At 38.3% G+C, this 16,334-nt stretch overlaps 1 protein-coding gene across 1 annotated transcript in view; it reads right to left on the bottom strand.

Annotated features, from left to right (window-relative positions):
- Window positions 1-366: 366 nt before the first annotated feature.
- Window positions 367-16,334, bottom strand: part of slc35f4 (solute carrier family 35 member F4) — a 57,825-nt gene continuing 41,857 nt past the window's right edge. The window contains exons 2-7 of the mRNA XM_052145821.1: window positions 8,995-9,295; window positions 8,035-8,254; window positions 7,214-7,339; window positions 6,712-6,904; window positions 5,114-5,203; window positions 367-1,812 (exon numbers count right to left, since the gene is read on the bottom strand). Of these exons, the coding sequence (XP_052001781.1) occupies window positions 1,571-1,812; window positions 5,114-5,203; window positions 6,712-6,904; window positions 7,214-7,339; window positions 8,035-8,254; window positions 8,995-9,295 (1,172 nt within the window). The 3' untranslated portion in view covers window positions 367-1,570. The remainder of the gene's footprint in view (window positions 1,813-5,113; window positions 5,204-6,711; window positions 6,905-7,213; window positions 7,340-8,034; window positions 8,255-8,994; window positions 9,296-16,334) is intronic.

Below are 16,334 nucleotides of genomic sequence, written 5' to 3'. Positions count from 1 at the left end.
ACTTTTTTTGAGAAATGTCAAGCATTTTGCAGATGATCTATGCAAGGAATTTACATATTCTTGTAAGAGAAACTTTTTGGGCCCATAAAGTTTTAGTTTCAAATTACATTAAAGGTGTTTACGTCTGATGCATGTATTTGTTATGGTGAATGCTCTAGTTAACGCATCACATACTTAATATTCATCTAATAACTATTTTAATAATAAAGTCTCAAGAGAATGCTGAGGTAGGACAGTTCTCATGGATAACTGAGCATCTGTTTCAGTGTTCATTTTGTTCCTTTAAAACAGCAGTCAAATGGCAGGAGCTTTTGAAAGCAGATCTTTATTTTTGTCTTTTATTACAAAAGGAAAAGAAAAGGGTTATTCATTAAAGCATAATATATTTCTTCTAAATATATACAATAATACTACTACGTCCAATGCAAATAATCATTATATTTCATATACACATATATATATAGCTGATCTCAGGATGCATTCATGTGTACAGTGAGCCAAACTGGCCCTGACAGAGTCTATATTCACAGAATAAAGTCCATGGGAGGGCTGGCTGAGGGGTGCAGGGTGTGCGTGCAGAGAGAGATAGTCTGAAAGTCCATTCATTTATATGTACTGGATTCATCTCCCCATAGAAATGTTAGGCCCTCACTTAGGGAAGAAAATACTAAATACCTTCTGTAAAAAAAAAAAAGTAAATAAATACCCATTTTAAAAGAATAGTTCACCCACAAATGAAAAATCTGTAATTATTTCCAAAGTCTTTCATTTTTTTTCTATTGAACACAAAAGGAGAATGTTTTTATGCCGCTGCAGTTCTTGCCATACAACAACAATAACTCATGCGCTATATTCCAAGTCTTCTGAAGACATCTGAAGTTGTTTTTCACTTTAGTATCTTTGCTTTTATTTACTTTAATTACTTTATTATCATGTTGGGTTACTAAACTTGAGAGCCAATGCCGCTTTGCCGTCAATGATGTTGACTAACCATTTTTGAATCTGGATGTAGACAATGAAGCTTTGGCGGAAGTGAAGATAATGCGTCAATAACTTAAAATTCAGTTTGGAGGTTTTTTAAATCCTTTTTGCAGCGTGACAGACATGGTCACTATTAATTGTTGTTGTATGGCAAGAACTGCATAAATATTCTTAAAAAAATGTCTACTTTTGTGTTTCACATGAATAAATAACGGCAAATGGGTTTGGAACCACATGAGGGTAAGTAAATAATGACAGAATTTTCATCTTTGGGTGAACCATTTCTTTAAAAGAATGGGAATTTTTTCTCGGAACACTGAATAAAATCCTTAACTGTTATCTCCATTAAAGTGAAGGCCAGTAACAGCATGCTCTCATCTCTTTTGACATCTGTTCTGATTGGCTGATGTGGTTATTGTCAAAGAAAATACCATCATTCCTCTCCACTTTGCTGTTTGTCTATAATACCCCTTCCTCCTCTTTCCAAAACCTTAAATATAACCACACCTTTGTCTTTGCTCAAATGCTGCTGCATGCTGGATCTGTACTGACCACTGGCTACTCATTCCCAGGTCTGACAGGTTAAAGGTCATGCCAAAGGGATTGATACAGCTCCGTTGGCTCTACTCCGGCTGCGTGTGTGAATGCTGGACTCGGTGAGCTCCTCGCCGTGCTCCTCCGTTTTTTTGTCAGCCAGTGTTGCGAGAAAGCGCAGGGTGACCGTGTCCCACTCTTCAGGGAGCAGCAGCAGCAGGAAGCCCAGGCAGATGATGCAGGTGGCAGCCAGACGCACTACGCTGAAGATCACCTCATGCTTCAATACGTCAATGGCTACTCAAAGAGAGAAGATGATGAGGAAAGAGATGGCGGATATACATGATGAAGACAACTGAGAGATTTTAAAGAGCTGGTCTGTTTCTGAATTTGGATAGTTGGCAATGTGAGTGGTGGTTTCCCATGTAAAACTCAATGCCACAATGCTAGGGTGTTGTGGTTGGTTGCCAGGGTGTTGCTATGTGGTTGCTAAGGTGTTCTAAGTAGTTTGTAGCACATTGCTATGTCTCAAAGATTACATAAGGACAATGTAAAAATTAAAAATGAGAAATGAAGCACGCTTTGGTAAAAAAAGAAATTGTATAAATTGTATACTAATTCCAAAATATGCAATTTTGCTAAGACTCAAAAGCACCGTTGTCACATTTTACATTTGTATATTTTTACTCATAATTGAATGGTTGCATTGAAGCAGGCTCTATTTTATTTTACAGTAGTGTTTTGTTAGAAACTCCAATTCATTTCTTAGGGAAACCACAGAGGAGTGAGTTTCTGTAATTCAAAAGTGACCTTGTTAGCACTCTGTCTAAATTTCTATGAGTGGGTGAGACTTACTGACTTTGGCAAAGTCTACTCTGCCAGGTAACCAATTAAATCCAGTCAAATCAAATTCATTACCGCTAATAAAAAAGACATTCAGCTTTAAAGTGGCCGATACTTTAAGGGTGAGCAGTCTTAATATGAAGAGGGATTGCAATTCATTTCTTGCATCTTAAATATATATAAAGTGTGTGTGTGTTTTTTTTTTGCATTACGACTGGTGCTTATGAGGGCCTTAGTTCCCCATTAATGGATACAATATAGTCTGTGAAACGGCTAAGTAAATCCATCAATTCAGATTCCCAATGCATTCTAATGCACCAATCACCGTGAGTTTATCACTAAATGTCATACCCACACGTAAGGAATGTACAGTAGAATACATAAAAAATGATCATATTTGCTGCAATTGAATCATTGGCGCTTTCTAGAAGAAAAGCCAAATGTCAGTTAACACACTGACCTCGACGGACTGTTTTTTAAAGACAAGCACCCTCTTAAGGCATTTACAGTTACCTAGGCAACTTCATCACTTCTTTCTCACAAGGCAGAATAGTTTGTTTCTAGTCAAGACACTCACTTAAAACAGAGTTTCTTAAGGTGTCATGGGGATGACTGAGAGATTTTATCTGTTACAGTTTTTGGTGAATCCCACGAAGCTTGTCAAGAACATGGCCGGGTCATACTGTATTTCACCCAAACTTAAAGAAAAAATATGAAATTATATTATACATAAAGAAAATTATGCCTATTTTGGGATCATTACTGTTTTCTTGCATTGCTTTTGGCTTATTTTCATGACAATTAGGCAGATGTCCTCCAAATCGAATTTTCATTACTGTAAAGTTCATTTAGTTAGTACTGCCTTAAGTTATGCCAATTTTATTAAATTATATAAAATAATTGTATCTCAGTAATTTTTATTGTAATTCAGTAAAACAATATTTTTACAGAAATTAAAATCTGATCAGACTAAAAAAATAAAATAAAATAAAATAAAACTAACAGTATTTAATTAGAATTTTGGAGGAAATGTGTGTGTAATGTGTGCATATGAAAATAATGTCAAAATGCAAAGAAAAACTTAATGGTTCTAAAATGTATCCTTTTACTGATGCATTTATTTATTTATTGTGTAACATTTTCTTTTGCTAAATTATTTACTTAATTTTGTTATTTCTATTATCTTTATATTTTTGTCTTCATTTATGGGGTAAAACATGAAGGGATATTCTCATAGAATTCCCCTTTAATGCTTAATCTGATCATTTTGCTTTGCTCTTTACACAAATTTAAAATGGCTCTTATATTATAACAAACAGTGCCAATGTGCAGTGAAATATATTTCAAATCATCTTACTGTTCAGTGCGTAAGTTTGCACCCCCCTTTTGTCTCATTATTTTACACACACTTTTCAAAATGTATACAAATATAAGACATACAAATGTTTTAATTAGCATTGCCCTTCAAAAGCTACATAAAATATTTTTGGTTAAAAATTTTTAGTTTAAATAAATAAATTTTTCAAAATCAAAAATCGGCCGGTAAAAGTGAAGTGTGTTCCAATACAATCACTATTAATACTAGCCTTGATTTGTGTGTCAGTATATGAAAATGATTAATAATAATGACATTCTTTATAATTTAATGGAACGTAAATCCAAATCATAACGAGAACCACATGAACTACACCATGTGTAGAAAAGGAGCGTGTCACTATCATTGAAAATGCCAGAAATGACACATTTATTGCACAAAAGTCCATATTTCTATTCTTCTAATTCATTGCATAAAGTTAATTTACACTACCAACTTCATATGAATGTGCTGTCTCTGTTTATATCACTGGTGCTTGGCTGGTGCTATATATTAGGACATATACGTGCCGGAAAAGAACCTCCAAATGAAGTTGCACTTGACCTAGCCCATTATCTTTGCAAGCACAATTTTGCCAAACCCACTCGCTCCTAGACTTATTTTCACTTACACGAAAATACCAAAACTTCCTGGCCATGATCATTGACTTTTTGTGCATGACTTATCGTATAGCACTGCACTTAGTGCTAGCACTCTTAAAATAGGGCCCATCATCCTAAAACACAGCGCTTATGACTAGAAGCAACACACAATATTAAGAACCAAGGAAATGAAAACGTTTGAACAGGATAATTTGTGGAAATTCAGTTATTATTTGTCTTGTGGAATATATGGAAATATCTGTTATGTCCAATAGCTTCATCAGAGAAGTACTAAATAAAAAGCTAATTTGGATGCAAACTTATGCAATCAAGTGTATATTAGTGTAACCGGCCCTGCTCGACCTGCTTCAAGCGGGATTCAAACCGGCATCGCCGGCATTGGAGTCAAGCGCACTAACGAGGACAGTAAAGGCTACAGCCCCTAGCATAAGTCACTAGTGTGCATCTTGAGGCCAGGGGAGTGAGGTTTACTCACTGCACAGCATGTACCAGCTGGCAAACATTACACTCACCACCCTAAACCTCCCTCCCATCCTGGTCACGGCACCACTGTAACCGGTCCTGCTTGACCCGCTCGAAGGGATATTCGAACCGGCGTCACCAGCATGGGAGGTGGGCGCGCTAATGAGGAGGCTAAATGCAACAGCCTCTAGCGTCAGTTGGTAGTGTGCCTCTTGAGACCAGGGGAGTGAGGTTTACTCACTGCACAGCACGTACCAGCTGGCAAACAATACATTAGCATATGTGAAATAATGACATACAGCATGGACTCACACACCTGCATTGCCTGGAACACTGAGTAACGTCCCAATAGATATGAGAATAGGATATGTGAGCACCACTCCAACATTGACCAGAATGTTAAATACTATAACAGAGAGAGAGAGAGAGAGAGAGAGAGAGAGAGAAAAGAGATTGTTATTGAACGTTGTTATGGTTTCATCAAACTTGGCAGCCATTGCCATTCTATCCTCTCTGTGTGACCGAATACATGGAGTACTTCCCGTGACTTGGACGAGTGGCAAAAGTTAATGGATTTTTCCCTGTTCTTAAAGCACCCTAGAGACATAGGGCTACACTTTAGCTCAAAAAAGCAGTAAATACAAGTGGATCTGTTTCTATCACAGTCTACAAAGTCTTATGCAGCGAATATTGGATATCTAAGAAATGCTAATCAGAGTGTAAACTGATGATTCTAACCTGATTTCTCTCACTTACTAAGCACTTACAGCACTCTTGGAAGTGTACTTAAGTTTTGTATTTGATCCATTATGACACTGTAACTCACATCTGAACCAGCAATGATAAATCGGTGAGCCATCAGCAGTATTTAATGCCAATAGCTGTGTACATGTTATTTTTTGGAGGGGCATTGACCCTGCGCTAAGCCACACCTTCCCTGGTTACTGTTGCTTTCTCAGGCAAGCTTTCAAGATTATTTAAATTTTCAGTAAAAGTGATAAAAGGTTAATGGATTTTATTCATTTGTGGGCTCAAATGAAGTGCAACCAACGGAATTGCAAAAATCATAATTTTTGGGTTCGGGTTGCCAAAACATACCCCTGCCTTGATTTCATGCCACTGGTAGAGCTAATGTTGCTGTTTCTGGCTGGTCAGGATGCTCAAACAACAGAGCCATAGAGTTTACACATTTTCAGGATATCAAACTACAAATGGTTTTCTAATAGTTATATCCAGGGGGTCAAGAATTTGCCGGTTAGCATGGCCCCATTAGCTCACTGCTGGTAGATGGCAGAACTACTGCCAAAAAGCATTCAGTTCAAAGTGGCACTTGGCGCTAGCATTGATGCCCTGATGTGAATCTTGAACACGGCTTCACGATTACTGTAAGCGGATAGCCACAGTCTGCCGACTAAGTCATATTGTGGAAGATGAGAGTTTAAGGGATTTAATGCCCATTGCAATGAATATGTAACCTATGGGGGAAGTTATTTCAGTTAGTCAACATCCCACTTAGACTTTGGGAATTGTTTAATGTTAAATGAATTGGTGCTATTTTGGTGCATTTTTATCTTTATACTGCAGAAGGCATTCTTTGGAAAATTGGAATAAAGCAATTTTGTTGCATATTGTTTTGTTTTCTTTCCTAAGAAGGAAATAAAAGCATTTTGACAAGAAAAGAAGTATAGAGTAAAATTTCGTTTAATGCAATTAACTATGAAAATATATATATTTTTAATATTATTTTCGACTGACAGCAGTAATTCTGACTAAATTATTGGTTTTCCAAAATGAGTAAAAGCTTATCTGATAATATGGGCGACAGCAACAGTTGATAAGGTAGGATTGATCTATAACGGTTTAAGGCGTGGCTTAGTGAATGTTCTGCTGTGTTTTCCATAATTCCAAAGATACCTAGCCAAAGGCCAGCCACTCCGCACATGTAACCCCAGGGCAAAGACGAGAGGGAACCCCAGTGCTCCACTTTGGTGAAGTAGAGGATGAGGGGAACGCAGGAGATGAAGATGAGGTTGAAGAATCCCATCGTGGAGAAGAAATTTGCCACCTCGCCCAGATTGGCACTGCCGAGGAACATCTTAAACAGCACCTGAGAGGTTTTTGCAGGGAATGCAAATCAACATTAAATAATGCAGAAGGCATATTTATGGTCATTAAGGCTCCTCTGGGTCATTCCAGTTATGCAGTACCTTCTGAGCACTGTAACTGTTAAAAAATCTATATGCTTATGTAGTATGAGGAAGTATTTCCATAAAAGGGTATACCACACCTCCAGAAATAAGCTCTGATCACTTTAACTTTATTCATTATAACTTGATTATTTACACAGTGGTAAGAGAAATGTACTGCATAACAGGAATAAGAAATCATTCCAGGTGAGCAGGCTTTTGGCACTAACCTTGTAGAGAGCTGAGGTGGAGGCGGAGCCAACTGCAAATGCCACACCCATAAAGGAATCCCCATGGAAACCATCAGCATATGCCATCATGACAATACCAGTGATGGCCATAATGGCAGCCACAATCTAAGAGGAAAGATGACCAAAGATTGTAAAGGAATCCATCCTTTAAAAACAATTGATTTTTGTACTACCGTAGACATTTATGATGATTACCGTCACTGTAACTGTAAGGTTACGACTGATGGTTAAGACAGATTTGCACCTGCCTTTGATATTGCAGATTGTTCTCTTGGAGCAATAAGCAAACAATCAAGTATAATGAAAGTCAGGAATTCTGACATACAGGGAGCATAATAACCACCTCTGGCAACCTAGTAAATCAAATCTTTTTTTACACTTGAGCAAGAATAAATTCTCAGTGACTCACCCTTTTGTACCTAACCATTAAAAATAAGTGCCACACCAGTGGTTCCTTCTCTATAATCATCAAGCTGTTGTTTCAAATCCAATTACATGAACAATTTGACAATACATCAACAATACTGCTTACTCATTTCAACACACACACACCCACGCACGCACGCACGCCGCACGCACCACCACACACACCACACACACACACACACACACACACACACACACACACACACACACACACACACACACACACCAGCCAATGCCAGCTATGTGGGAAAATCGGTTGTCTGGGACAATGGTCAATTGTACAGTTCAGCGGTCATAATGCATAAATATTGGACCAAATAATCAAGTCATAATAGAGTAATAATGTGTGATAATAAAAGTTATATTCCTCCTACCCGCACACCCATGAAACGATCTTTAAGGACGATCCACGATAGGAGGAAGACAAAAGCCTTGTGGCAGCAGTAGAGTGCTGAGACGTCCGTGGCAGTTAGTTTTCTCAGTGCCAACACGTACAGATAGTTTGTCAGTGTCCACAAGATGGAGAAAGGTGCTGTTCTCTTCAGAAACACCCTCAGAGTCATTCCCTCCTCCCCAAAGAAGCGACTACATTCCCTAAACAATGACATCAAAGAAGAATAAAGGGTGGCTTTGCTTACTTTGGTAATGCAGCATTGTAGCGTTGTGGTGTACCGTAGTGTAGTAAAGTGGTTAAAGATCTGGGCTGGTAACAAAAAGATTGCAGGTTCAAATTCTACAAGGGGTAGAAATTCATCACCCTTGTGCTCTTGGGTGAAACACTTAAAGGGATAGTTCATCCAAAAATGTCAATTCTCTCAACATTTACTCGCCTCATGCCATGCAAGATGTGCATGACTTTCTTTCTTGTGCTGAACACAAACAAAGATTTTTGTCTTGGGGCACCATATGTAAACTGAAAGACATTTGATAGCTATGGCGGAGGGGAAATAATAACTTAAATGTCAATTTGTTCTTCAAATAAATTGTCGTATGACATCAGCAGACTTGGAATATGCTCACAAGTCATATGGACAACATTTTTGGGTCTATTTTGTCATTTTCAAAGCTTGTGTTAGTGTTAATATCATTTAAGAAACCGAAATAAAAACATTTTTGTTAACTGAACTGAAAATTGAAAATGAACATATTTGGAAACTAATCTAAAATACAAATGAACTTTGGCAGCCCTAAAATACCAAAACTACAATTAAAAATAAATATCCTTAAAAACTAAGACTAAACTTCAGAGTAACAATCAAGAAGTGACTTCAAAACTATAATAACTCTAAACACATCACATCATAATTAATCTGATTTATTCATTCTGAATTCACCTGAATTTCTGAATGGGTGTCTGCTTCTCTCTGGTGGTGGCCACGTGCCCAGAGTAGTAGAGGGGGAAGAAGAGGATGTTCCAGTTGGTGCTGAACCAGGTGATGAAAAAGGGACAGGAAAAGGACTTGAATGTGAGCTGGACCACCTGTGTGGTGCCCACCCAGGACGAGGAGATGCACAGGACCACCAGGAGGCCTCCCAGCACCTTGAGCACTGTGTTGACGCAGGTCTGATATGCAGTGCCGTCTCCACTGGTTTCACTGACTGGAGTCTCTGCATGCGATTCTGAGCCATCCTCTCCTGCGACACACAGATCAGTATTGCATCATTATAGCATGTGTTTACTTGTTTGTCTTTTTACATACTAGGTAATTAAAACATGATTATTGTGCTGAAAAGGCGAGGACTGCATTGAAATCCCTCATTCTTCTTTATTTGCTTAATGAACAGACTCCATTCAAGCTTTTTTGTAGATAATTTCAGCCATTAGGTGTGTTGTGCCTGTGAAATGTAATTTATAAAAAATGTTATGTTTTAAGAATAATTAAGATTAAAGGTTAAATTAAGTTACTCCATTAGGGCTGGGCGGTATACCGAGTTTTGACAATTTATCGATATTTTTTCTCAACGCGATACAGGATGAGACAATATCGTGTATATTGATATGGTTTGATGCAAACCTCTCCCGCTCAAGCTTCAGTTAACGCGCGCGAACCGGACCACTCCCACTCCATCACACAAGTTCGCCTGACAACATGGAGGAAAACACAGTGACGATCAGACCATCCAAAGACGATCTGGTTTGTAAAAAGAAAAACACTGGTTCGTTTATTTGGAGATGGTTTGGATTTAAAAGATCCGATGAGCAGCAAAACCAAGCTATCTGCAAAGAATGCCATAAAACGGTCGTATCAAAAAGTGGAAGCACATCAAATCTCTTTGTTTATTAAAGAATGTTCTACCTCAAATAACCTACTTGTTCTGATAAAGTAGTTAAGTGTTCTACTGTTCTGTTTACATTATTTGCACATCAGAGTTGTGCAGCTGTAAAGTTTCAAACAAGTAGAAAACTTTGTTTTGTATGTTATTTTGATCATCACTGCTTTAATAAAGGTGACTGTGAAATCTCACATAAGGCTTTGACTTTTAGAATGTATTGTGATTTTAACTACCTTTTTGCACATAATATATTGCATAGCCGCCATTACATTCACTATATTTGTTTCCATATCCTTGAATATCAACATTGTTTTGCAGGATATCATTGGGCAGGATGTGAAATAATAATAAATAAAAAAATACAGATTTTCTTTATCCAAATAGGAAAAACGTAGAAAGTACCGAGATATATATCGTATATCGCCATTTCACCAAAAAATACAGAGATATGATTTTTTGGCCATATCGCCCAGCCCTAGGCTGTATCTCAACTTGCATACTTATACTATGCACTATGAACTTTGTACACTATCCTTTGTGAAACAAAAATTCTACTAAAAAAGTAGAAAGAGAACCGACACAAACTCATCTTCCAAATAATTATTATGGGCAATATCAGCTAATAAAAGAGGCATGCGAGGATGCACATTTTGAAAATTGACCAGAAGTAGTATACCACCAAGTACAACATGATCACACGGGAAATCATCATTTTAGTTTAAAAAAAATTTAAACCTTAATTCAGACCGTATGTCCCAAATTCCGGAAGCCACCACCATGCGGCGAATATTCATGATGAAAGCATAGACTGATTTTTACAGACAAATTATTCAACTTCCTGTTGCCAATTGTCATGTGATCTCAGTCTGTCTCCGGCACCTCTGACTTGGATTTCTACATACTATGATTTTGGACAAAGTAACTGTTATTTTGCATACTATTTAGAATAGTGACGTGTCCATGAATGAGGATCTGCTGACTGGCTGAACGAGAGGAGGAGCTGAATGTCATTTGTTCAGTTCGACAAACTTGTTTAACATGAAAAGGGGATGGATGAACTATGAATAAAAGGGATTGATGACCACAAATTACAAGAATATATATAGGCATTATTGAAACTCAAAATTAGTGGTTAGTATTGTTGTCTTTTTGTATAGCTTGATAAAAAGACATGTTCAGCAGTTCACAATATTATATATATGCTTTTATTTTTATTTGTGGGGAACTGCTTATGATGCTTAAACACTCATCAGTGCTGAAGTATCTTTGTAGACATGCAAATTTTAATAAAGGATAAACTTGACTGTGCTTTTTGTTCAGTGTAAACAGTCTTTTTGCGCCATCTACAGGCACTAAGGTGTAATTTGCAGAAATGGTCAATAAACGAATCAATGAACGGATCTTTTTGGTGAACGGATTCAAAAGACTTGAGTCACTGACATGAATCAAAATCACCACCACTAATTTAGGATGGAAAGTATGCAAATACAGCTAACTGCTCAGTCATGGCATCAATTAGAAAGCCATCTCAGAAGGCTAATACACCAAGGGTTTCCCTCAAAAATTTCCAACAAAATGATCACACGGTAAGTCATCATGTTGTTTCTGAGAATTCGGAGAGTTAGGCTGCAGCATATTCACCTTCCCCTGTGGCACGCAAGGAAGCATGTTGTGTAAGCAGCATTGGAGAACCGGGATAGGAAACCCGCGTTGAAACCAGGAAGTAATCGTGTGCCTATAATCAGCTATTCTGATTTTTACTCTACTAATGGTTAGTTTTAGGTTTGGGGGCACAGTTTATACATTATTTATGCTTTCCTCTGCGCTGCATTATAGCCTGTAAAGCTGAAAACAACTAACTTCACAAATTGCTTTTGGTGCCACACTGTAGACATTTTACCTGGAAAAATTGGTGCTCACACATGGAGAAGGACCTGGCTGCAGCCTGCAGAATAGGGCGGGGCAACACATATTCATATAATCACATAATCTACTCTCATTGGCTTGAGGAAGTAATGACGTCGACGCCTCGGCTCATGCAAATGTTGTACCACTAAGATAGGCATTTTCCCTGTCGTGCTGTTATCTCTGTATGATAAGTATATCTTTAAGTAAAGATTTTGCAAGTGTAGTCAATTATACTTCCGATGTACTACTTGCAATTAATGGTTAACATTTGCTTTAGCAATGTCGAGGTAGTCTAGCAATGTTAGGGAATAACATTATATGTAAAAGCTTTCACAACGTCATTGCCAACTAACAGGTGTACTAACCTTGTGCATGCTGAATATTTTCATTTCCTACAGTGTACTGAAAAATGTATTATCAAAGGAGATGTGAAGTAGCTTAAAAATATGCTTGCTCATGTGACCACCTGCTAGAGAACCTTGGCAATGTTGTCCCTAATTACCCACTTATTTGCTATCTTTTTCATTCTGTTTTCTCTTGCTGTGTAAATTAGTGTCTTTAATCACAATCTTTTTAACTATAACACTTCATCTTTATCTGCTCCTCTCATTTTCTCAAGACCATTTAAAAACTCTAAAGGCTCTTGAGGGACATTTCCATGCTTGTTCCCTTTCATATGTAACAAATATGCCCAAAACGGTGTTAAGTAGGGGAGAGTGTGAGCAGATTTAAAAGAATGCACAAGTTAATGCTTTTTGTCCTCGAGTTGACAACCCCAGTGTTGCTTTGACAGAAAGCAGTCTGCCTCAACAGGTACAGCAGAACTGGTCTGGTGAGGCAAGAAAGGCCCAGCTGTTACAGCTGCAGCAACCAGCAAATACTGCAGAGACATCTTTGTCTTTTCATGTGAGTGTTGGAGGCCAATCGACAAAGTACTACTGCAGTCACACAGCCACAGCAACGTGGTATATTTTCCAAAAGATACAAGAACTCTTCAAGAAGGTTAAGAGTTCAGAGGAGGGTTTCAACACTAGTTGTAATGATGATGCCAACAGCCAAGACCATTCATATCTCCCCAGTTTCCCACTGTTAGGAGGAAATTCCTGTGGACATTCCACAGCCAGACCTACAGAAGTAAAAAATGGTAAGACTTGCAATGCTTTCCCAAGGCATCTTGTGCCAGATGAGGTTGAATGCAGAAACTGCAATTTAATTTTGAGTGAGCCAAGGATAATAACCTGCCAGGCAAGGATAGTTACTTTCAGTGGAGTGATTCAGGGTATGACAATATTTTTCTCATAATGTAATTGCTTTGATTGATATTTGATGTATTTATGACTAAAGCATGGATGTCTTTCTTTCTCAGGTGTATCCACTTACTACAAGTTGTGCCATAAATGCAACCTCACATAAAGATACCAAGAATGGTGTGATGGTTTACACAACTTCAACTACAATATAATCCTGTCGATACATTTATGTATGGTTTTGCAAAATTCTTTACAGGTACAATATCAGAGGGAGGGACCTCTTCTGTTTTATTTGCAACTATATAGGCCTAGTTTAATTTAATGATTTCAAGTATCTCAAACTTTTTAATTGAGTCGTAATTGACCAGATAATATGAGCTTGGGTTGGGTCTTCAAATGACTAGAAACTGATTTTTGGGGGGAGAATATCTCATTTTTATTATTATTATTAGTATATTTGAAGTCTCTGTTGCTTTTTTTCCAGAATCACACAACACTAAGTAGGGTTGAACAGGGAGAGACCTAGCCCAAAAGTGATCTGATCGTGCATATCTGCACTTTGAGGCTTTGTGTGATTTGGATTACATTTACTCCTATGTGTCATGTGGATACAATCCAAGCACCGTGATCATGTACCTTCATAAAAAGGAGGTGTTCAGCATCCCAGGTAAGAATAAATTATTTTTGGTTGCCTTTGTTCCTTTTACAATTCTTTAATGATGTAATAATTTACAGAGTGTATTGCTTTGAAGTCAGTTGAGTCTTATGTTGGTCATGTCGACATTGAGATATTTGGGATGCAATGTCGATGATAGGCAGAGGGTTTTACCCAAGTAAATTTAATACAAATAAATGTAATAAAAATGTCTGTCTAACATGTTATCTTTTTAGTGCTGAGTAATGTTTTTTTGTCTTCTTAAGCTGGCAAAGAAAACCCCTTTACCATTTCACCAAGCAACCACTACTGGTCCCCATGGATAGGTCCTAAAACAAGAAAATCATCAGCGGTACTGAATACGGAAAGTACAAAGGTTCATCCTTAAAAAGGAGTGACTGATGTTGATGTGCATCTGACTGAGGAAAGGCTTGATGATGAGCTGCTCCACCTCAGAGTAAATGGTTTTTAAGTTGTTCAGAAGGCTTTTGGTGTACCACATGCTGCTATTATTACTGTTAACTTCATAGCATACTGGTCTGTTCAAGGGCTCTCCACAAAGATTGGTTTTCCCTCATATTTTGTATCTTGACAATCAGCAGCCATATCACCTTGCAGCTCTTGCCTGGTTACCCACTGAAGCTAAGCAGGGTTGAGCCTGTTCAGTACCTAGATGGGAGACCTTGTGGGGAAAACTGAAGTTGCTGCTGGAAGAGGTGTTAATGAGGCCAGCAGGCGGTGGTCATTAGGGGAGTGCTAATACTCCAATGTAGTGACGGGGACACTATACTTTAAAAAAAGGCACCATCTTTTGAGGAGATGTTAAACCGAGGTTCTGACTCTCTGTGGTTCTTAAAAATCCCAGTGCACTTCTCGTAAAGAGTTGGGATGTAACCATGGTGTCCTGGCCAAATTTCCCCCCCATTGGCCCTTATAAATCATGGCCCTCTAATAATACCCATCCATGAATTGGCTCTATCACTCTCCTCTATCCTCTCCACCGATAGCTGCTGTGTGGTGAGCATACCGCTGCACTATGGTTGCCGCCACATCATCCAGGTGGATGCTGCACACTGATGGTGGTTGAGGAGAGTGCCATGTTCACAATGTAAAGCACTTGAGTGTAGTGTCAGAAAAGCACTACATGAATGACATGTTCTTTCATTCATTCTTGAGGACTTATCTGTCATTAATTGTTTTCCCCAAACCTATTCACAAATTCGAATGTTTCATCATACTGGAAACCTGAAAAAGCGGTGTCGACAGTGTGGACTTGGTGATGCTGGTTCCAAAATGGATCTTGTCCTAAAATTGCATGAGAAAATATCAAACAGAGTAACATGCAACAATGTGTTTGAACAGGCCTGGTGTGCCTCTTGAAAGTCAAGTTTCTTGCCTCCATGACGTAATTGGATTGTATAAACCTCTGGCATTTCAATGCAAAATTTTCAATGGTATGTCATGCCATAGCAGCACTGTAAAATGGACATGAATTGAATGTAATGTGGCAATGCAGAAATTACCTCCTAGTTTATGTAATGATGTAAAGTTTTCACTGATCTTTCAGAAAATTCACGTTTTGTACAAAACCACATTTTCACTCAAGTTTTCTGTCCTATAGGTGGCATGGGTGTGATCACAAGCCCTTGTGGCATTGTTTATTGAGTCAAGTTTAACTTGAGAGCGGAGAGTCCTCGTGACTTTGCAGACCTCCTCCTGTTTTGGAAACACTTTCCAAACGTTACAATTTATGATTATCCAAGAGTACAAACCCCCTCCCAAGAAAACATCTAAAATGCAAAAGAAGGAAAGTTGAAGGTTCATTTCCCCTGGCTGATTCACAGGAAAGAACCCGAGGATCCTGACTGCCACCCATTGGCGGGGTCCTCAGAGCATTACGCTCTTTGTGATGTCTTTCACCAAAAGAACAGTACGGATGAGAGAGATGTGCTACGCACTATTGGTCTGGTACTGGAGCTGGCTGGAAAAATGAATAGTCAGCATGTGGAGAAGCTGTTCTCTGAAGTAAAGAGAAATAATTACTTCATGAATATGCTAACACCATCTGCACACATATTTCTGGCACGATACAGCCTTCACCATCGGAACCTGGCATGGAATAGCAAAAAGAGAATGGTCCATGGCAATTATGAATTGCAGTTGCATTACAATGGGAAAATTATGCTCGGTAATTTATACACTCTCAAAGTATTGAAGGTGAATCATCATATTGCATTCCAATAATTGTTCTGACTACACATTTATACCTTATGCATAGAAGAAACAATGGCGGGGCCAAAATTGCAAACGCAAGTCCAAATATGAATGCAAAGGAAATCAATCCTCTTTCAGGTGGGCCATGTTTGAAATGTATTCTAAGGATAATATGTGCTGCAAATGAAGTGATTGTCTGTTATTTTTACTTCTGTGCAGCTGTCCAGTAACTAGGTGACCCACATCATCCACATGGTGATAACAACATGATAACAAGTCTTAGCTGTGTAAAAAGCAAAAAGGGCATTCTGGGGAAGCATGCCAAATGAAGGGCAACAGCAGTAGGTAAGTGAGTTTTAGAGTGATCTGTTTG

This window comes from Xyrauchen texanus, chromosome 16 (assembly GCF_025860055.1).
Source record: "Xyrauchen texanus isolate HMW12.3.18 chromosome 16, RBS_HiC_50CHRs, whole genome shotgun sequence".
Taxonomy (NCBI): Eukaryota; Metazoa; Chordata; class Actinopteri; order Cypriniformes; family Catostomidae; genus Xyrauchen; species Xyrauchen texanus.
The sequence above is the reverse complement of the archived record's forward strand: the minus strand, read 5'-3'. Positions and strand labels throughout refer to the sequence as shown.